General features: G+C 43.7%; 2 protein-coding genes across 3 annotated transcripts; both read right to left on the minus strand.

Moving 5' to 3' along the window:
• Positions 1–2,594: 2,594 nt before the first annotated feature.
• Positions 2,595–10,763, minus strand: LOC139551128 (phosphoglucomutase-1-like). 2 transcript variants are annotated; one of them, XM_071362536.1, is made up of 11 exons: positions 10,414–10,763; positions 9,488–9,650; positions 9,071–9,217; positions 6,295–6,420; positions 5,019–5,209; positions 4,415–4,569; positions 4,100–4,215; positions 3,858–3,993; positions 3,340–3,523; positions 3,112–3,246; positions 2,595–2,899 (listed from the first exon to the last, which is right to left on the minus strand). In XM_071362536.1, the coding sequence occupies exons 1-11, from the start codon at positions 10,669–10,671 to the stop codon at positions 2,810–2,812; spliced, it is 1,701 nt and encodes a 566-aa protein (XP_071218637.1). In that variant the 5' UTR covers positions 10,672–10,763; the 3' UTR covers positions 2,595–2,809. The 2 variants fall into 2 exon arrangements, with proteins under 2 accessions (XP_071218637.1, XP_071218636.1); XM_071362535.1 differs by having other exon boundaries at positions 9,452–9,650; positions 10,414–10,759.
• Positions 10,764–12,011: 1,248 nt separating this feature from the next.
• On the minus strand, positions 12,012–15,292 carry LOC139551129 (angiopoietin-related protein 3-like). The gene is made up of 7 exons (XM_071362537.1): positions 14,684–15,292; positions 14,234–14,344; positions 13,994–14,117; positions 13,720–13,833; positions 13,543–13,638; positions 13,112–13,384; positions 12,012–12,908 (listed from the first exon to the last, which is right to left on the minus strand). The coding sequence occupies exons 1-7, from the start codon at positions 15,197–15,199 to the stop codon at positions 12,697–12,699; spliced, it is 1,446 nt and encodes a 481-aa protein (XP_071218638.1). The 5' UTR covers positions 15,200–15,292; the 3' UTR covers positions 12,012–12,696.
• Between the last annotated feature and the right edge of the window lie 5,037 nt (positions 15,293–20,329).

A 20,329-nucleotide genomic window follows, 5' to 3' on the forward strand; every position in this document is an offset into this window, starting at 1 on the left:
AGCTGATCATCATCAACAATATACTTTTTTGGGGATGCTCTGAACACTCCATGGCCATATCACACCTTCCGACAAGGTGTCCTTCAGTCCCTCCACCTTAGCCGCCCATTCACGCAGGTTGTCACTCACTGGCTTGGCCTCCACCCCCATAACAAATAGTGCTCACAGGTTATTTGAAGGTGACATGAATACACACTTGTTCCCGTGAAAACATTTTGACAAGCACACACAGGTAGGATGACCTAATATCTGAAGATATGATGCATACAGAAAACATAGCTGTAAACTAAGTTAGAAAAACTCACTGTTAGATCTGCTGTCTGCAGTTTTGAGGTATCGTTTTCGTTGCTGCACAACTTGACAACAGTATGTGGCAATATTTCATACAACAAATGCATGCTTTTCATGATAAAATATTGCATTGGAGCTAGGCACACTTGAACACATTCTTTACAAGAGAACAATGGAGCAAGTTGATACGTTTCGAAGCTGTTGTCAGCCAATTTGGCGGGAAGAACTGCTTTGGATGGAGCCAGACAGCCAACAAATAGTCCTAGTCTAGGCTACATACCTCTCAACTTCACTTGATGTAGTGTACCTAAAACGACCTATTGATAGTACGGTAGTTATAGATAGTATTACAGAAAGCGCTTAATCTTAAATCCCACTTTGAAGACAGAACAGGCATATCAATATTTCTGTATTGAAATGATTTTGATATGGAATGTTTCTTTCATTTTGATGATGCAATATTTATGAAGACCAAGGCCTTCTCATGACCGATTCATTGGGGAATTTCCCATGCTACTGTCTGTAGACCTACAGTGGGGAGAACAAGTATTTGATACACTGCCGATTTTGCCGATTTTCCTACTTACAAAGCATGTAGAGGTCTGTAATTTTTATCATAGGTACACTTCAACTGTGAGAGACGGAATCTAAAACAAAAATCCCGAAAATCACATTGTATGATTTTTAAGTAATTAATTAGCATTTTATTGCATGACATAAGTATTTGATACATCAGAAAAGCAGAACTTAATATTTGGTACAGAATCCTTTGTTTGCAATTACAGAGATCATATGTTTCCTGTAGTTCTTGACCAGGTTTGCACACACTGCAGCAGGGATTTTGGCCCACTCCTCCATACAGACCTTCTCCAGATCCTTCAGGTTTCGGGGCTGTCGCTGGGCAATACGGACTTTCAGCTCCCTCCAAAGATTTTCTATTGGGTTCAGGTCTGGAGACTGGCTAGGCCTCTCCAGGACCTTGAGATACTTCTTACGGAGCCACTCCTTAGTTGCCCTGGCTGTGTGTTTCGGGTCGTTGTCATGCTGGAAGACCCAGCCACGACCCATCATCAATGCTCTTACTGAGGGAAGGAGGTTGTTGGCTAAGATCTCGCAATACATGGCCCCATCCATCCTCCCCTTAATACGGTGCAGTCGTCCTGTCACCTTTGCAGAAAAGCATCCCCAAAGAATGATGTTTCCACCTCCATGCTTCACGGTTGGGATGGTGTTCTTGGGGTTGTACTCATCCTTCTTCTTCCTCCAAACACGGCGAGTGGAGTTTAGACCAAAAAGCTCTATTTTTGAATCATCAGACCACATGACCTTCTCCCATTCCTCCTCTGGATCATCCAGATGGTCATTGGCAAACTTCAGACGGGCCTGGACATGCGCCTGCTTGAGCAGGGGGACCTTGTGTGCGCTGCAGGATTTTAATCCATGACGGCGTAGTGTGTTACTAATGGTTTTCTTTGAGACTGTGGTCCCAGCTCTCTTCAGGTCATTGACCAGGTCCTGCCGTGTAGTTCTGGGCTGATCCCTCACCTTCCTCATGATCATTGATGCCCCACGAGGTGAGATCTTGCATGGAGCCCCAGACCGAGGGTGATTGACCATCATCTTGAACTTCTTCTATTTTCTTCTATTTTCTAATAATTGCGCCAACAGTTGTTGCCTTCTCACCAAGCTGCTTGCCTATTGTCCTGTAGCCCATCCCAGCCTTGTGCAGGTCTACAATTTTATCCCTGATGTCCTTACACAGCTCTCTGGTCTTGGCCATTGTGGAGAGGTTGGAGTCTGTTTGATTGAGTGTGTGGACAGGTGTCTTTTATACAGGTAACGAGTTCAAACAGGTGCAGTTAATACAGGTAATGAGTGGAGAACAGGAGGGCTTCTTAAAGAAAAACTAACAGATCTGTGAGAGCCGGAATTCTTACTGGTTGGTAGGTGATCAAATACTTATGTCATGCAATAAAATGCTAATGAATTACTTAAAAATCATACAATGTGATTTTCTGGATTTTTGTTTTAGATTCCGTCTCTCACAGTTGAAGTGTACATATGATAAAAATTACAGACCTCTACATGCTTTGTAAGTAGGGAAACTTGCAAAATCGGCAGTGTATCAAATACTTGTTCTCCCCACTGTATACCGTCTATGGCAGGGCTCTCCAACTCTCTGTTCCTGGAGAGATACCCTCCTGTAGGTTTTTGGAGTGAATATCAACAGGACAGCAGCTCTCTGGGAACAGGGTTGGCGAGCCTGATCGATGGGGATTTCACTAATGACACCAACAACCAAATACAATTTTGAGAATGTTTTATTTTTGGTACAGTTCACTCGTTCTCAATTAATAAGAAGCTGAGTGGTGATAGTTGGGGTTGATCTGAAGGTACAAAATCGCACAAAGATGCTTTGGATGAAGGGTAAAAATGACCATCTCAGTGAAGGTAGGATTGGGGATAGACAGTGTAGTTTGAGGCTTTTATTAGGAGGGGCAGGGGTGGTAATGGACGATCATGTGATGACTGATGGGCCACTGCGGCCTGTCCTCTCATGAAGCTGTGAAACCTTCAGGGCTATGGTAACCAGGGGTGCCAGCATCACCTGGCACACACACACACACACACACACACACACACACACACACACACACACACACACACACACACACACACACACACACACACACACACACACACACATAGGTTATACACTTAGTATGTAGCTACATGGCCATGATGATATTATTAGAAACACTACAGTTTGGTAAGTGAGATCTAATCTCTGAATCATCGTTTGCCTGGTGTTAGACTTACCTGTGGGTCTCGGAAGATCTTGTCAGGGTCTTTCTCATAGCTGTCGATGTAGACCCGAACTGTGGCCCCCACACTCCCTGTTCCACTGAGCCTGTAGATGATCCGGGAGCCATCTGTGAATATTATCCTCAGGCCCTGCAAGAGAGAGGAGATGAAAATGAATTAGTCCAATGTAACATGTAGGTCCAATTCTGCGTCCACGCCGAAATAGCCGCCTCCATTCCTCACTTGGTTTCTGCAGATGCGCCCGTCTACGGGATCAGTGTATTCAAAGTTGTCTGCCTTCTCCACCTGGTAGAGCTTCTCCCCCACAGCGAACCTCTGGCCCATAAAGGCCTTCTCCAGTATCATCAGCTCCAGATCCTCCATCATCTGAATGGCTGCATCCAGGTCGACTTCCTCATAGTCATACCTGCCCAAGGCAGCACAGCAGAAGATGAAATAAGAAGCTTTGGCTACGTCGCTCACGTGTTTCATCTTTCTGAGGCCAACCCCTCTGTCATTGTCTAAGAGAATCACACTGCTACTTTTTGACACTTGCTTTCATATCATAATGTCTTTTTTTTCAGCTTGATTTGATTTTCAGCATGTTATACAACTCTCGGGTTTCACTCAGACTTGAGCAGTAGCCAGCCTCACTACATCTCCCTGAGAAAGTCTGTGAAGATTTCAGAAAAAGGATGTCTGCAATGATATGCTTTGACCACCAGAGGTCAGTACTGTGATTCACACTGTCCGTTGCTCACTTGGTAAAGAAGTTCCTGCCAAACGTCTGCCAGTGGTCCTTTATGATATCCTCCACACTCTGCTCCCTCGTTGCCAGGATGGACAGCCATGCCAGCACGGCCCAAAGTCCATCCTTCTCACGGATATGGTCAGCACCTGACATGATAGAAACAGTGTAGATTGCTTGAGGTTCTTGCAGTGTTTGCCACTTTTCATGTAACTACAACATAGTTCCTGACATTTTGACTCACTGATGAGCTACCTGTGCCGAAACTCTCTTCTCCGCACAGTGACAGCTTGCCTGCGTCCATCAGGTTGCCAAAGAACTTCCACCCCGTGGGGGTCTCGTAAAGTTCAATCTTCGTTGCCCTGGCAACACTACAAAATACAGAGAAATGGGGGATTTTGTCATTTTGTTGTTTTGGTTATCATACATGATTATGGTTTATGATCATTCTGCACACATCTGTACATTCAATATTCAAGTTCGTTATCATTTGTTCATTGAGACAGGATGAAATGCAGTAGTGGTCAATGGCTCATTTTCTCATTGGATAATGCCAGGCCGAGGCCTTACTTGTCCAGGGCAGCGCTGGTGGGCATGCTGCGGGCATAGCCTCTCACCCCTGTGTGCTGAAAGTAGGGGATGCTGAAGACATTGGCAGCGATGACAGCCACCGAGTCCGAGGGGTTGACGAAAAAGCCATGCTTACCCAGAATCATGTTACGGTCCTGGAACACCAGACAGAGGTTAGAGGTCAGGCGACAAGAGAGAGGTCGTCATTGTAAATAAGAATGTGTTCTTATAACTGGCTTGCCTAGTTAAATAAAGGTTAAGTAAAAAATTAAAAAGAGAGGGGTTAGCAGCATGGTGATTTATCTAAATACAATTCAAGGCATCTAAACCCTAACCCTAAAGTTGTGATAGAAGTCTTCAGTCTGTCTGGGATGCTTGATGGGTACTATTTTAACATTTCCTTAATTATCTTGGATGAAAAATAAGAAAACGTTTCCCAGTAGATTTTCAGTTGTTGTGTCAGCATTGGCTGTTAAAGCACTTTAATATTTCTAGGGGGGGTTCTAGTTGTTTTTCTATAAAAATTCACAAATGAAAGATGATTACCTAAAATGGTGATCATTATTATAAAGACAGTAAAATTATTGGTTGATTTAGCACGCACACCGTCACCATCAAAGGCAGCTCCAAAATCGTACTGGCCACCCCTCATGGTCTCAACCAGGTCGGCTGCGTAGGTGAGGTTGGGATCAGGGTGCTGGCCCCCAAAGTCTTGCAGGGGGACACAGTTAATGGCAGAGTTCGCAGGGGAGCCTAGCTCCTCACACAGTATCCTCTTCACATAGGGACCCATCACTGAGAAGTAGACAGAGTTACAGAGAGAGAGCGAGAGGAGGGAGGGAGGGACAGAAAGAGGGATAGAGTCACGTTTAATAATAAACAGTTTAATGGGACAAGTGCCATGGGGTCCAAGAGACAGGATTAGAGAAATAGAGAATTTGAATTGGACCAGTCTCTAGTGCCTGTTTTATAGTGTGGCTGTTGAAAGAGACTGGAATTAGGGAAATCGCAGTCTTTGACAGAGTAGAGAAACAGGATCAAGGTGTGGGATTCTGCAAGTGGGTTTTGGCGGTTATGGCGAAGACATGGCAAAGAATTTGAGAGGTAAATAGTGATAGTTTGACACTGTGATGGGGACATTTGGGAAACCATAATGATAGAGATTATTGAGAATTGGAAGGAAATTTGATTGAAAGAGTATCCTTTTTCTTAATGGATTATTTCATGATATTGACCCTCTTCCCAGTCCTGTTAAAACATTTGCCAAGTACACTGTTAGCCCACATTTTAGATATCAGAGTATCCAATTACTCAGCATCATCATAACTTTGATCTCTCAATTTCAGAAGCTTTGAAGTCAGTTCAACATGGACACATCCTTGGGTTGACTGGCTGATTGCTCCAAGCCACATAGGCATGAACGTGGAACCTTGTTAAAATTCCATTCACGTCAAGATCTTCGGCGATTTGGCAGTCTAAGGACACCGGCTTTCCTGTGCGAAGGGGGGTCCCGCCTTTGGTTTCAGTGTTATCACAGGGGAGCTGTAACCCCTCTCTCCTGAAAGACTGGATCATGTAACAGATAGTGAGATACGACAGCTGAATTCTCGACTGGGCTTCTGCTCTCACAAATCGTGCTCTGCTCATCTTTACTGTGGCACCGTGTGAGATTATATGAAACCTAAGCTATATATCAACATACGCGCTTGTGAAAACAGCATAACTATAGTATAGGTTTTGCTGTACTGTACATCTGAATAGAGCAGCCTTCTTTTTACCTCCTAATCTTGCAGAGCCAGTCGAGTGTCTCTGAATATTGCATATACTCTAACTACACGTCGACGTTGTATCTGTGAAGTCTGGCCCGCTAGATTACTAACCTCCATGCATGGCATCTAGCTGGATCTTGATGTGGTTCTCCCCAGACAGCAGCTCCTTCAGTGCAGCAAAGTCAAAGATGTTCCTTAGCATGTTGGCGTAAGACTCTACCGAGTCCACTATCTCCACTGTGGCAAAGACAAAGAATCCCTTCAGTTGTACATCTCAGTAAGCAAAGGAGGGAAACAGTTCAAAGAGTAAAAATAGAAGCAATGTTCAGCGGACAGATTAAGTCAAACCAGAAACTGTGCTGTTAAAAAGTCACATTGAGGGCCTCCCGGGTGGCGCAGTGGTCTAGGGCACTGCATCGCAGCGCTAGCTGTGCCACCAGAGTCTCTGGGTTCGCGCCCAGGCTCTGTCGCAGCCGGCCGCGACCGGGAGGTCCGTCCGTGCGGCGACGCACAATTGGCCTAGCGTTGTCCGGGTTAGGGAGGGTTTAGCCGGTAGGGATATCCTTGTCTCATCGCGCTCCAGCGACTCCTGTGGCGGGCCGGGCGCAGTGCGTGCTAACCAAGGGGGCCAGGTGCACGGTGTTTCCTCCGACACATTGGTGCGGCTGGCTTCCGGGTTGGAGGCGCGCTGTGTTAAGAAGCAGTGCGGCTTGGTTGGGTTGTGCTTCAGAGGACGCATGGCTTTCGACCTTCGTCTCTCCCGAGCCCGTACGAGAGTTGTAGCGATGAGACAAGATAGTAATTACTAGCGATTGGATACCACGAAAATTGGGGAGAAAAGGGGGTAAAATTTAAATTAAAAATAAATAAATAAATAAAAGTCACATTGATCTTGCACTGCAAACTTGGACTGTCATGGTCTTTATTTGTTTTTTATAGTGCAGGTTTTATTTATTCCTAGCCTAAGTATGTGAGTTTTCTCTTGTTGCCGACTCTAAAACAGCCAACAAGGAACCAAACATCCAGTACTAGTTTACTTCTACAGTTCTCTTGAGCTCCTTAAACCTGACCCCAAAAAAACATCTGGGTCAGATGGTTTAGACCCGTTCTTCTTTAAGGTTGCTGCCCCTATCATCGTCAAGCCTATCTCTGACCTTTTTAACCTCTCTGGGGAGGTTCCCATTGCTTGGAAGGTAGTCATGGTTCGTCCTTTATTTAAAGGGGGTGATCAAGCTGATCCTAACTGTTATAGGCCTATTTCTATTTTGCCCTGTTTATCAAAAGTGTTGGACTTGTCAATAATCAACTTGTCAATAATCAACTGACTGGCTTTCTTGATGTCTATAGTATTCTCTCTGGTATGTAATCTGGTTTCCGCTCAGGTTATGGATGTGTCACTGCAACCTTAAAGGTCCTCAATATGTCACCATTTCCCTTGATTCTAAGCAATGTTGTGCTGTTATTTTTATTGACTTGGCCAAAGCTTTTGATACGGTAGCCCATTTCATTCTTGTGGGCCGGCTAAGGAGTATTGATGTCTCTGTGGGGTCTTTGGCCTGGTTTGCTATCCTCCTCTCTCAAAGACTGCAGTGTAAAAAGTCAGAACATCTGCTGTCTCAGACACTGCCTGTCACCAAGGGAGTACCCCAAGGCTCGATCCTAGGCCCAACGCTCTTCTCAATTCACATCAACAACATAGCTCAGGCAGTAGCAAGCTCTCTCATCCATTTACGTATATGCAGATGATACAGTCCTATACTCAGCTGGTACCTCCCTGGATTTTGTGTTAAACGCTTTACAACAAAGCTTTCTTAGTGTCCAACAAGCTTTCTCTGCCCTTAACCTTGTTCTGAACACATCCAAAACAAAGGTCATGTGGTTTGGTAAGAAGAATGCCCCTCTCACCACAGGTGTGATTACTACCTCTGAGGATTTAGAGCTTGATGTAGTCACCTCATACAAGTACTTGGGAGTATGGCTAGACGGTACACAGTCCTTCTCTCAGCACATATCAAAGCTGCAGGCTAAAGTTAAATCTAGACTTGGACTCCTCTATCGTAATCGCTCCTCTTTCACCCCAGCTGCCAAACTAACCCTGAATCAGATGACCATCCAACCCACGCTAGATTACGGAGACGTAATTTATAGATCGGCAGGTAAGCGTGCTCTTGAGAGGCTAGATGTACTTTACCATTGGGCCATCAAATTTTCCACCAATGCTCCTTATAAGATACATCACTGCAATCTATACTCTTCTGTAAACTGGTCATCTCTGTAAACCCGTCGCAAGACCCCCTGGTTGATGCTTATTTATAAAACCCTCTTAGGCCTCACTCCCCCCTATCTTAGATATCTACTGCAGCACTCATCCTCCACATACAACACCCATTCTGTCAGTCACATTCTGTTAAAGGTCTCCAAAGCACACACATCCCTGGGTTGCTCCTCTTTTCAGTTGGCTGCAGCTAGCGACTGGAACGAGCTGCAACAAACACTCAAACTGGACCGTTTTATCTCAATATTGTTTGTACCATCTTTTGTGCTGCTACCATGTTGTGCTGCTGCCATGTTGTGTTGCTACCATGTTGTTGTCATGTGTTGCTACCATGCTGTTTTGTCATGTGTTGCTGCCTTGCTATGTTGTTGTCTTAGGTCTCTCTTTTTGTCGTGTTGTGTTGTCTCTCTTGTCGTGATCTGTGTTTTGTCCAATATTATTATTATAATTTTTTAATCCTAACCCCCATCCCCGCAGGATGCCTTTTGCCTTTTGGTAGGCCGTCATTGTCAATAAGAATTTGTTCTTAACTGACTTGCCTAGTTAAATAAATGTTAAATAAAAATAAATAAAATGCTCATGTCAGGTTATGAGTGATGTGTTTGTGCTCACCTGTAAAGGGTTTGAACTTGTTCTCCAGGTCAAACGTCTGTTTGCTCAGGGTAGCCAAGTCCACCCGGAGCTCTGGGCAGATGGCATACTCCTCTATGGTTCTGCTGATCTGGAAGATTCTGTTGGTGACTGCATCCTGGGCTGGGCCTGGGTTGGGTCAAACAGAAGCAAGACTTAATGCTGTATCCTCTGAATACACATTCAACTTCATGTCTTGTGTTACACAAGGGCACTCAATTTGTGTCGACCTTAATTGTGCTGCTCTAGTCTTTGCAATTGTTAATATAGACTGAAATGGTATCAAATGTGTCAAATGTCTGCATCACTGAGGATGATACGTGTGAAATGTCTCTATCTCATCTTGTAACACTCTTGGCTAACCCTTTCCTCCTGTTCCCTCTTCTCTAGTTACAGCACCTCCATTAGCAGTGTTGAACTTGATGCCAAAGTCTCCTTCGCGTCCCCCAGGGTTGTGACTGGCTGTGAGGACGATACCGCCGATGGCCTTGTACTTTCTGATCACACAGGAAACCGCTGGCGTGGACATGATCCCATGATGACCAATCACGAGCCGTCCAACCTGCGAAGATGACACAGGTCAGTTGTGTATGTTTTGGCAGCGGTGTTGTGAAGTTGACTTTCAGGTTAGTGTATCTGTTGCGGTTACATATTCTAGCAGTTATTTTGAAACAAGCCACTATGGCTTGGAGTTGAACACGTTTCGTGACTGAAAGCCTCACGTTGATGGTATAGATTTCATTTTATTCCATTTTTACTTCTGGATTTTAACATGAGAAGTCCATAAGCTATGGTTGCTGGTGGTTATACTTAGGATGGCCATAGAAATGACAGCGGTAGAAACACATTAGGTGCAGGTGTCGTCATGTGCAACTTCCTTTTAATCCCCCTAAAAATACCCCCATCTGCAAAAGCGTCCGAGGTTCTCTAATTTATGACCCAGCACCTCGGGGCCACATTAGTGCTGGCACTGGGACAACAACAAAGCTAGTTTAAATCTATTTCAAGACAGCGAGTCCTCAGTTAAGAAAGTTTGTTTTCCAGACCAACTTAGAATAAGTATTCAACAATTGTAATAAACGTGGCATATATAGACAGTCTTCCTTAAAACAGTATGTGATTCAAAGATATAAAACCAGTTGTTAATTTGTTAATTTCATTCTGGCATATTTTCAGACACCTTTAATCCATTACTAATGTTTGCATGCCCTGGATAGGCCATGTGGTGTCAAATAGGTAACACCACCAACCAGTGATTTGGAAAAGGTGACACTGATACACAGTCGCCCACATAGTGACAGGTTACAGTGACAGGTAACACTGACCCCATTCGCAGCTGCCATCTGAACAATGACCTCGATGGCTGTTTGATTGAAGTAGCGTCCATCTCCCCCAACTACCATTGTGGACCCCTGGCGGTCCAGCAGATCGATGGAGGAATATATACTCTGGACGAAGTTCTGAAGGTAGTCCTTTTTGGACTGGAAGACAGACACCTTCTTCCTCAGACCACTAGTACCTGGTCTCTGGTCTGGGTAAGGGGCTGTGGGTCGAGTCAGAACTTGCAGTGGACTATCATCCATTGTTTCAATGTGGTACAAAAACAAAAAAAAACAAGGAAAGAGGGGTAACCTGTTGCGTAGATGTGATCCCCTGACAGTTAAAAGGGTGTACAGGCGTAACGGGAGGGAAAAGTCTTAGCCACTCCCAGTATTTCACAGGCTGGTAGAGGGTAGTTATGGGTCCAAAAATAACCAGGCAGACTAATGTGTGTGCAGAGACAGATGGTAACTGAAGACGCTCCTTAGTTTGCACATTTACAGGGGGATCACTGTCAGGGCTGCAGCAGACCCTGTGTGGTCCTTCCAGGCAGTAGGTGGAAGTGCCATGTGGTTTAGGCTCTGTACTCTGCAGCTATGCTGACAATGATATTTGAGAGGTGGATGTTGTCTCCAGTAAGAGATTCCCTGAGTACTGATTCGTGGTCAGGTTTGATTTGAATTGACTTGCTGATGCACAGGATTGAGATGTGGTGGTAATACTAGTGCAGACCAGTGTGAAGGGTCAACCTCTTCTCTGAGAGTAGAATGCATTGCTGCTTCATAGGGCTAATGTCGGATATTGTTTTGCTAGCGCTGCATCGCCAACATTACGGGGGTCTTTCTTTCAACTTTTCTTGTGACCCTCCAGTCAGACAAAACAATATTTCCAGTTGAAAGCTGATTTAAAGTACAGGTGCACTCTTTTTGAAAAAAAACACTAGGGCTCTGCTGTCACATTATGTCCTCTCATTAGCTCGGTAAGAAAATACCAATTGTAGGTCTGATTTCATCAGAGATCGGTGAGATATCGGCTATTTTTTCAGGTCAAGGCTGAACAGTGTATACAGGGGAAGTACCTGTCGGACACTCACCATGTTGTCATACGCTCACTGAAGGCCGTCCCTCTGTTTACATAAAGGGGCCAACTTGTTCTAGCCTGGGTACCCGTCTGTTTAGCGAACATTCCACTCCCGGCACTTTGTGCCATTGCGAAACAAGACACGAAGTACAAGGAGAGGAGTGTTAGCTAAATAGACTGGTACTCAGGCTATACTTATTCTGCCAATCATGACACTCCCATCCCTCCCATAACCTCCGATAAGTCCATTCAAGTCCATTTTAATTGAGTAGTAATAATACACTGTGTAAAGGCTTGAATAGAGAGGGGTTTTAGGGTACAGTATATTTACAGGTATAGCTACTAACGGCTATAGATAGACGTAGACATAGATAGGCATATAGACATTCCAATCTTTCAACTGGATAACCATGTTTTTGCTGATTTAGCTCATTAGAAATCAAATGATTTGTGCTAGTCTTTCGTCGTAGTCGAAATACCGTTGTAGTCTTTCGAGGGTAATTATTCAGAACCACACCAGTAGTGTCATAAATATGATTTATTTTCCAGAACTGTAAAAATGTGATAAGTAACAAAAATACAGTATTTACAGTACAGATGTGCTGAGAGTCAATGTGACTAAGACCCTGGTGATAACTGCTGTCATTAAGGTGGATGCCTGTGTGCTGTCCATCCAATTCCTCACCACTTCATACCTGGTTATATTCAGACTTAAGATCTGCACGTTTAACACTAGTTTGACATGAAAGAATGATGTACGTTTTGCATATTTACGAGGTTCGTGCGCAGATCACAGGTTTGAAGAACCGCCCACCATTAATTCATCGTTTCCAATGCTTAAACAAGAACTCTATAGGATTCCACAAATGCATGTAACAATAGGAGGATGTTATCAATCAATTTCACCCAAAAATTTGACCGTTAAACTGAGTATAAAAATGTTTGACAATTAATTTGGTTCCTTGTGTCCCAAAGCCTTTAATGCTGAAGAGGAGAAGCGAGTCCTTTTTAGATTAGCTAAAAGACAAACAGTGGCTTAGAGTCCTATTTAATAAACTTGGTCCCACTGTGCAGTCGACAGAAGAGACCTGACTCAACTGGCCTCCTAAATCTCCTTAAGGCCTTGTTGTCAGGGACTGTCAGTCACATGTATCTTTGCCAAAGGTTGGTCAATGTCTTGTTTCTGTCCATACGTCTTGTGTTTGTTCTCAGCGGAAGTTGCCTGTTTCTGAGGAGGTTGAGGTGGCTGTAGTGGTGGGGGTGGAGCGAATGGAGATCTGGGTGGATCGGAGGTAGTAGGAGGCCCCTCTGGTGGGCTTCCAGTGGATTCCCCTCCTACACTCTGAACGTCCCTTGGGTCTCACGTGGATGTATCTCCCGTTCAGATTGGTGTCTCCACAAGCGTTGAACCACCAGCCGCCTGCGAAAGCCCAGAGGATTAGTTAAACTTGATGCTGGTGTGAAAAACAGCAAACTCCATTCAATCTAATGTTCCATCAAACCATATTCTTCATAAATTAGATTAAAATCTTTCAATAAATAATTTTATTCAGAACAAACTTGAGCCTTGTGATAAACCATCCATCCATAAAATGTCGTCCTCCCCAGTCCCCACTACTGTACCTGTGTAGGTGTAAGCGCAGTGTGAGTCTTCAAGGTTGTCATTGTCCCGGTCCTTAGTGGAGAACTTCATACCGGTATGGTTGCTCATTGCATCAGGCAGATTTCCGGATGCCTGTGAGAGGTGGATAGTATAGTGGACCTCGGGTCCATCCAGAGAGAAGTTGTATCCGATGAAGTGTTTTCCCTGTTTCCAGTCCTCCAGTTGGATGTTCAGGAAAGAGTCACCTTGACTAGCCAGGGAGTGGACCTTCTTCAGACCCAGCCAGAACTCCCCTGGTAACACAGACAAATCAACAAGGCTCAGTGCTGTACACACACACACACACACATGAGGTGATCACAGCATCAGTGCTTTAATAATTGAGTACTCTGGTCTGGTGCACTGGTCATGAGAAAAAATACACATTGCACCTCACAACTCGATCACTCACCTCGAAAGTCTCCAAATCCGTTTTCATACTTCTCCCAATTCTGATCGAAATTCACGGACCCATCCTTCCTTCTCTGGATTATAGTAGCCCCTCCATCTGCAGAAAGGAAATAGGAAATACTTAATCAATAAATACACATTAGTACACAGCATTGGCGCTACTCGTTATCTGTCTTACCTTGATCCATGTCGCAGTAGACCATGAAGGGCTCGGATTGGTTGGGCTTGATGGTGTACACTCCACTGGCTCTCTCGCCCCTGGTAAATAGCTCACAGCAGTCTGATGGGAGATCTGTAGCACAACCACACTCACAGTCAATCAGCAGCACTAAGGGGATCAATCCCTCAAACATTGTGTTTTGTAGGGCCCCTAAAATTGTAGCTGATGCCAAAGAATGAGCTGAAGGGAATACAAATCAACAAATGATCATGACTCTTTTAAGCTACCTTACCTGTCATGTCAAAGCTGCCATTTGCAGAGGCGTTGGTCAGATACCCAGTGAGGTCCGGCGTGACAGACTGGAAGTTGTCAGATGGTTTCTCAATAGTCTCTTGCATGAAAGGGTTATAGGTGAGCTAAAAATGCGAAGGAATAATGTGGTGCTATAAAAATGTAGTCAATTGCCTGCTGTCATGATTGGAAGACTGTAAGGCTCAAGCTACATCATTTGTTGTACAATAGCAGCAACTACCTTCTCCTCCAGAGTCTTGATCTTGCTCCTCTGGTGAACAAGCTGGTCGCTCTGCTCTCTCACAGCCTTCAGCAGCTCGGCGATGCTTCTCTCCTGGGTGTGGATCACATCCTGAGGGACACATGATGGGACAGGGTAATTTCTCCAGACATATTTATCATTGGGTACAATATGTCTATCTGGTAGTATTGTGCTGTTCCTCTTCAAGAAAATGGAGTAGGCTAATCACTACTGTATGTAAAAGAACCAAAGGTGACTTTAGTTAATTTACCTTCTTGAGGTTTGTTGAAGTTTCTGAAAATCATGTAAAAATTCGGTTGGTTTCTTACCATACCAATATTCTACATGGATATTTTGTGAGTTTTTTGAGAATGTTAATCAGCTTTAACCCCATGCTCAATTCAAAACAGCATTTCCCCCATGGGTTAAGGTCAGTTTGGGGTGACTCACCTTCAGTGTGTTGATCTCAGCCAGCTGCTCGGCGGGTACCAGGCCCTGAGACAGGCCGCTCAATTTCTCCTCCAGCCCGCCCACCTTGCTTTGAAGCTGGCTACGCTCCTGCAGTATGTTCTCCACCTTGGAGTTGATCTCCAGCGATAGGCTCTTGATTTCCTCGTTGTTGGCCTTGAGCACCACCGTGGTCTTCTTCAACTCCTCCTCTTCCTCCTTGATCTCGCTGGCCAGCACAGAGAGCTGGTTGAAGGAGTGGTCGAATATGTTGAGTTTCTGGAAGATGCCATTGATCTGGTCCTTGGTCTTGTGGACGAAGTCCCTGAGGCTGTGGCCAAGCTGAAGGAGACCATTGGCCAGGAGACGCACGTCGTCCAGAGCGGCGAAGCGGGAGCGGGCCTCGACGGCGGGAACCTGAAGGAGGGGAGGGTCTTCGGACATGGGCTCCTCCTTGGTGCAGAGGACCATTGGCCACGAAGCCACAAGTACGAACATAAAGGTTAGCGTTAGCTTCATGACATTGTTTGTTTCTGTCTTTAGACCGTCTCGCGTTGATAGTGAGCTGGCCAGCCGGCCACTTGAGTCCCCTCTTCCCTTGAAAAGACGCCACAGGACACAGTACTGGGAAACTATATAGGCTGCCTTGGATGAGGTTGATTATTAACTGACTTAGTCTCAACTCAATTTGCTTCTGCAAATATGGCTGCAGCATCCACGACTCCAGCTTACAAAAGAGCTTAACCCTTTGATTATAGGCTTTGTTTGAAATGACTGCAGTCAGTTATTTCCGTTATTTCAGTGTTCTATTCTGAAATTCTAAACAAAAGAACTGAGTGGGCAGCTGTGTGTGATGCAATCAATTGGAATGTTCAGTTCAAAACACATTGGTGTGCCAGCCTGGTACCAGCATTCACCAACAAAAATTTCCACTTCAGTGTCCCAGTCGGTGAATCATCATGGATGCCCAAATAAATTGTTGATGGTTCTCAATGGTGGGGCCAAAGTCCCAAAATATATTTGCACTTGGAACAGTGTGCACTATTATCAACAACATCTGTGCATAACATATTATATCTGATTTGAGTTTCTTATCTTCCTTTGTATAGACATTCATAACATTCACATTTGGAGAGTCGCAGGTAATGAAGGGTCTGTTTGTCTCTCAGTGAAAAAGTTACTAATGAGGCTGGGTTGTTTTTGAACAATTCCTGGCAATAGTTTGTAGTAAACTTCAGATGACCCAGTTTACATATTATATTGATTGCGTAACATGTCCTACAGGTGTAGGATCTTAATTGTATCACTATTTTGTTGCGGAGAAATTTTCTGCGCCACAGGAGATGCAGATGAGCTTCAAGATTGACATCAATTCAATGACAACCCACACTAACACAGTTATATTAACATTATTGCACTTTTCATGTATCCTCATTTTGACCAGCTAATAGCCTAAACACTGATCAAGAAACATTATAGACAAAATGTTAAAATCATGTTGCTGCCGGATTATTTTGCTACGACAATACAGGTGTAATTAAGATCCTACATTGTCCTATAGTTTTGCAATATTTTGTTTAAGCTATTTTTTACCTGAGAAAAGGTCAATGATGTAACTAAGGTTGGAAATGTAAGCAATGTAAATATTTAAATGCCAGCCCTCTGCAATGACTGAGAATGTACGGTCAACATTTCGCTCTGAGATCACCGTGGCATATTTTTTGTGCGTCTGATTAAATCACCATGGGAGCATATCAGAGTTGCGGACATTACTTTCTACTCGTGCATCTATCCTACAAAATAGGGTAATCATTCCTGCTGATACAGCTGATACTTCTACATGTATAGTAGTGGTGATATCCCAGCTAGCACACAACGTTCTGAGAACCATATATTTCTTAGAGCTTGACTAATTCCATGGATAGAGAACATAATATCATAGCTTCTAATCTCACTGATGCCGTGCCACAATAAAAAAATAAATGTGTTTGCATGATTACTGCCTAAGCAAATTCATTTCCATGTGTCCTATCTATGCTTAAAACATTCTTAGTGAAAGTTTTAAGGAAGTTATTCAAAACCCTCAAAATAACCTATAATTTCCATTCTCAGAGCGTTAATAAAACCTCCCAGGAAAACTTTTAAGGAACCAGATTAAAACTCCCTGCAACCTAAAAATAAATGTTCCAAGAACAGGTGTAATTTTCACTTCTGTTCTCAGAACAATTAAAAAAGATTTAACATTCCAGTAATTAAACATATGGCTTCTGTTCCCACAACCAATGTGAAACCAAAAACGTACATTGCCACAACTTCCAAAGATCCAAATGTGCTAGCTGGGTAGTGTGCGACTTTATTTTTATACAGTTAACTCTTCCTTAGTCAGCACCTCCACAAACATTTTTGGGTGTGTGTCAGATCATGCTTTTTAATAGTCTACGTAAGAACACAACATTTCTCAAGCAAGAATTTTGCTATGACTGTCTGGGAGTGGCCTAAATGGGGAGGGGGAAACTGAAAACTAGCTGTTATTGGCAGAGAGATTTTGAACTCTCTTTGTTATTGGTCTATTAACCAATTTACCGTATGGTGAATTAACCATTGAAAGCCGAAACTCCCGTCCATGCAAACCTGCTGATTAGAAAGTCCTGTGTAGACTGTATTATCAACCAGCAACTATCAGGAAATAACACTGATCACATTCATTCACACATTTACAGTGTTAGTTTCATCAGAATTTTGACTGCACTGGGCCTAAAAATTCAGTAAGTTTGACAGTCGATAACTGGTTTTCCTTTAACTGTATGTGGCCAGGAAATTGCCATGCTATATGAGTGTACAGGGGTATTTTACAATCAACTAGTCAAACCGTTTTACCGGATGATAATCTACAGTAGACACATATTGCTTGTTTGTTGGCTCATGGTAACCAAACCAAAGCCAATATGTGCTTTTTGAGAAATCACATTTGATCCGTCATGTTTCAGGCCCAACAACAGATGTCTTTTGTTCTGTTCTTGCTGTCATACACCCGGCAACTCATAATTGCTGATGAAATAACTCGTAACTCTGATGAAATGATGACGTCCTAATAAGGGTCAATAGCTAGGTTCCCATCCAAATGGCAACAGATTTTCATGTAAATATTCTAAAATCAGCATAAAACAATATGCATGCTTTGCGGTTAAATTCCCTTTAAATTCCCATGTACGGAATAAAAAAATACAAGTTAAATGAGTTTTCCATTGCATTTTCAACTCTAAAAAATGTTGCGTTGCCTACTCTTGTCTTGGCAAGTACACTCTAGCCAACAGTTTACAGATACAGTGCAGGTAGGCTAGTCTACATGATGAGATTATTATGGACAAAAGAGTGAGATAATTTTTATATGTCAAATGGCAGTCAAGCTTCGATCGTCATGTCACCAGAATAAGACCCTCAATATTTATTGGAAAGGAGCATCAAGCTCATCACCTTGCACTTTCACCACCCTGTGAAGTTCATCATAATTCATTTCATCTGTAGCCTAATAAACTGCATGCTTTCGAGTCGTAGTGAGAGACCACACAACATATCATCACGTAACTTCAAATTTACTTTGATATTATGGTTATTATATCAATATTTGCGCATAAAGGCGATTCAGCGGCCATCTCTCGCACAATACATTTTACCGACACAAAAAGATCCTACCCAGTCTAGCGTATTTTGTTTTGTCGACATTTGGAAAGTTTAGCGACAAATTTGCTGTTTCCATCAGGCCTGTCGTGACATTTTTTATCCGACATGTATTTTACTCGCAAATTAAATATATTATTATTATGTGTTCAAATAGTAAATTGAGCTTGTCTGGTGCAATGGGACCATGTGGTTCTTACTCATCACTCATGAATAGCGACTCATAACTCAAAATGTCATAGTCAAACTTTCAAGGTCAAATACAACATCATCATTGTCCCTGAGACAATGCCTATCTTATTTACAGTGAATGATGGCTTATGGGATGACTTGACATTCAACACAGGGAGATTTATCTAGCAGTAGGCAATGACACTATAAGGCTCACAATCACACGGACATTGACTCTATTGACTGACTTGAAATCTTGGTAATAAAATAGCTTATTCAACATGAGAGGACAAACAGATTTTATTTAACATTTGTTATTGTGTATGCAAACGTGTGAGGAAAATGGAAAGGGTACACAGAGACAGGTGAATATTAAATGTATTTGATCCTTGACATATAAACTCAGCAAAAAAAGAAACGTCATCTCACTGTCAACTGCATTTATTTTCAGCAAACTTAACATGTGTAAATATTTGGATGAACATAACAAGATTCAACAACTGAGACATAAACTGAACAAGTTCCACAGACATGTGACTAACATAAATGGAATAATGTATCCCTGAACAAAGGGGGGATCAAAATCAAAAGTAACAGTCAGTATCTGGTGTGGCCACCAGCTGCATTAACTACTGCAGTGCATCTCCTCTTCATGGACTGCACCAGATTTGCCAGTTCTTGCTGTGAGATGTTACCCAACTCTTCCACCAAGGAACCTGCAAGTTCCCGGATATTTCTGGGGGGAATGGCCCTAGCCCTCACCCTCCGATCCAACAGGTCCCAGACGTGCTCAATGGGATTGAGATCCGGGCTCTTCACTGGTCATGGCAGAACACTGACATTCCTGTCTTGCAGGAAATCCCGCACAGAACAAGCAGTATGGCTGGTGGCATTGTCATGCTGGAGGGTCCTGTCAGGATGAGCCTGCAGGAAGGGCACCACATGAGGGAGGAGGATGTCTTCCCTCTAACGCACAGCATTAAGATTGCCTGTAATGACAACAAGCGCAGTCCGATGATGCTGTGACACACCGCCCCAGACCATGATGGACCCTCCACCTCCAAATCGATCCCGTTCCAGAGTACAGGCCTCGGTGTAATGCTCATTCCTTCGACGATAAAAGCGAATCCGACCATCACCCCTTGTGAGACAAAAACGCGACTCGTCAGTGAAGAGCACTTTTTGCCAGTCCTGTCTGATCCAGAGATGGTGGGTTTGTGCCCATAGGCAACGTTGTTGCCAGTGATGTCTGGTGAGGACCTGCCTTACAACAGGCCTACAAGCCCTCAATCCAGCCTCTCAGCCTATTGCGGAAAGTCTGAGCACTGATGGAGGGATTGTGCGTTCCTGGTGTAACTCCGGCAGTTGTTGTTGCCATCCTGTACCTGTCCCGCAGGTGTGATATTCGGATGTACCGATCCTGTGCAGGTGTTGTCTGCCACTGCGAGGATGATCAGCTGTCCGTCCTGTCTCCATGTAGCGCTGTCTTAGGCGTCTCACAGTACAGGCATTACAATTTATTGCCCTGGCCACATCTGCAGTCCTCATGCCTCCTTGCAGCATGCCTAAGGCACGTTCACGCAGATGAGCAGGGACCCTGGGCATCTTTCTTTTGGTGTTTTTCAGAGTCAGTAGAAAGGCCTCTTTAGTGTCCTAAGTTGTCATAACTGTGACCTTAATTGCCTACCGTCTGTAAGCTGTTAGTGTCTTAACGACCGATCCACAGGTGCATGTTCATTAATTGTTTTTGGTGCATTGATTAAGCATGTGAAACAGTGTTTAAACCTTTTACAATGAAGA

The sequence above is a fragment of the Salvelinus alpinus genome, chromosome 23 (assembly GCF_045679555.1).
Source record: "Salvelinus alpinus chromosome 23, SLU_Salpinus.1, whole genome shotgun sequence".
Classification (NCBI taxonomy): domain Eukaryota; kingdom Metazoa; phylum Chordata; class Actinopteri; order Salmoniformes; family Salmonidae; genus Salvelinus; species Salvelinus alpinus.

Coding starts and splice junctions, on each gene's coding strand:
- LOC139551129 (XM_071362537.1), bottom strand. CDS start 15,199: ATGAAGCTAACGCTAACCTTTATGTTCGTACTTGTGGCTTCGTGGCCA. Junction 14,118..14,233: donor TCAAGACTCTGGAGGAGAAG/GTAGTTGCTGCT, acceptor TCGCATTTTTAG/CTCACCTATAACCCTTTCAT. Junction 13,385..13,542: donor CGGATTTGGAGACTTTCGAG/GTGAGTGATCGA, acceptor CTGTGTTACCAG/GGGAGTTCTGGCTGGGTCTG.
- LOC139551128 (XM_071362535.1), bottom strand. CDS start 10,671: ATGGATGATAGTCCACTGCAAGTTCTGACTCGACCCACAGCCCCTTAC. Junction 9,218..9,451: donor AGAGGGAACAGGAGGAAAGG/GTTAGCCAAGAG, acceptor GACCCAACCCAG/GCCCAGCCCAGGATGCAGTC. Junction 6,421..9,070: donor CAAGTTCAAACCCTTTACAG/GTGAGCACAAAC, acceptor TCTTTGCCACAG/TGGAGATAGTGGACTCGGTA.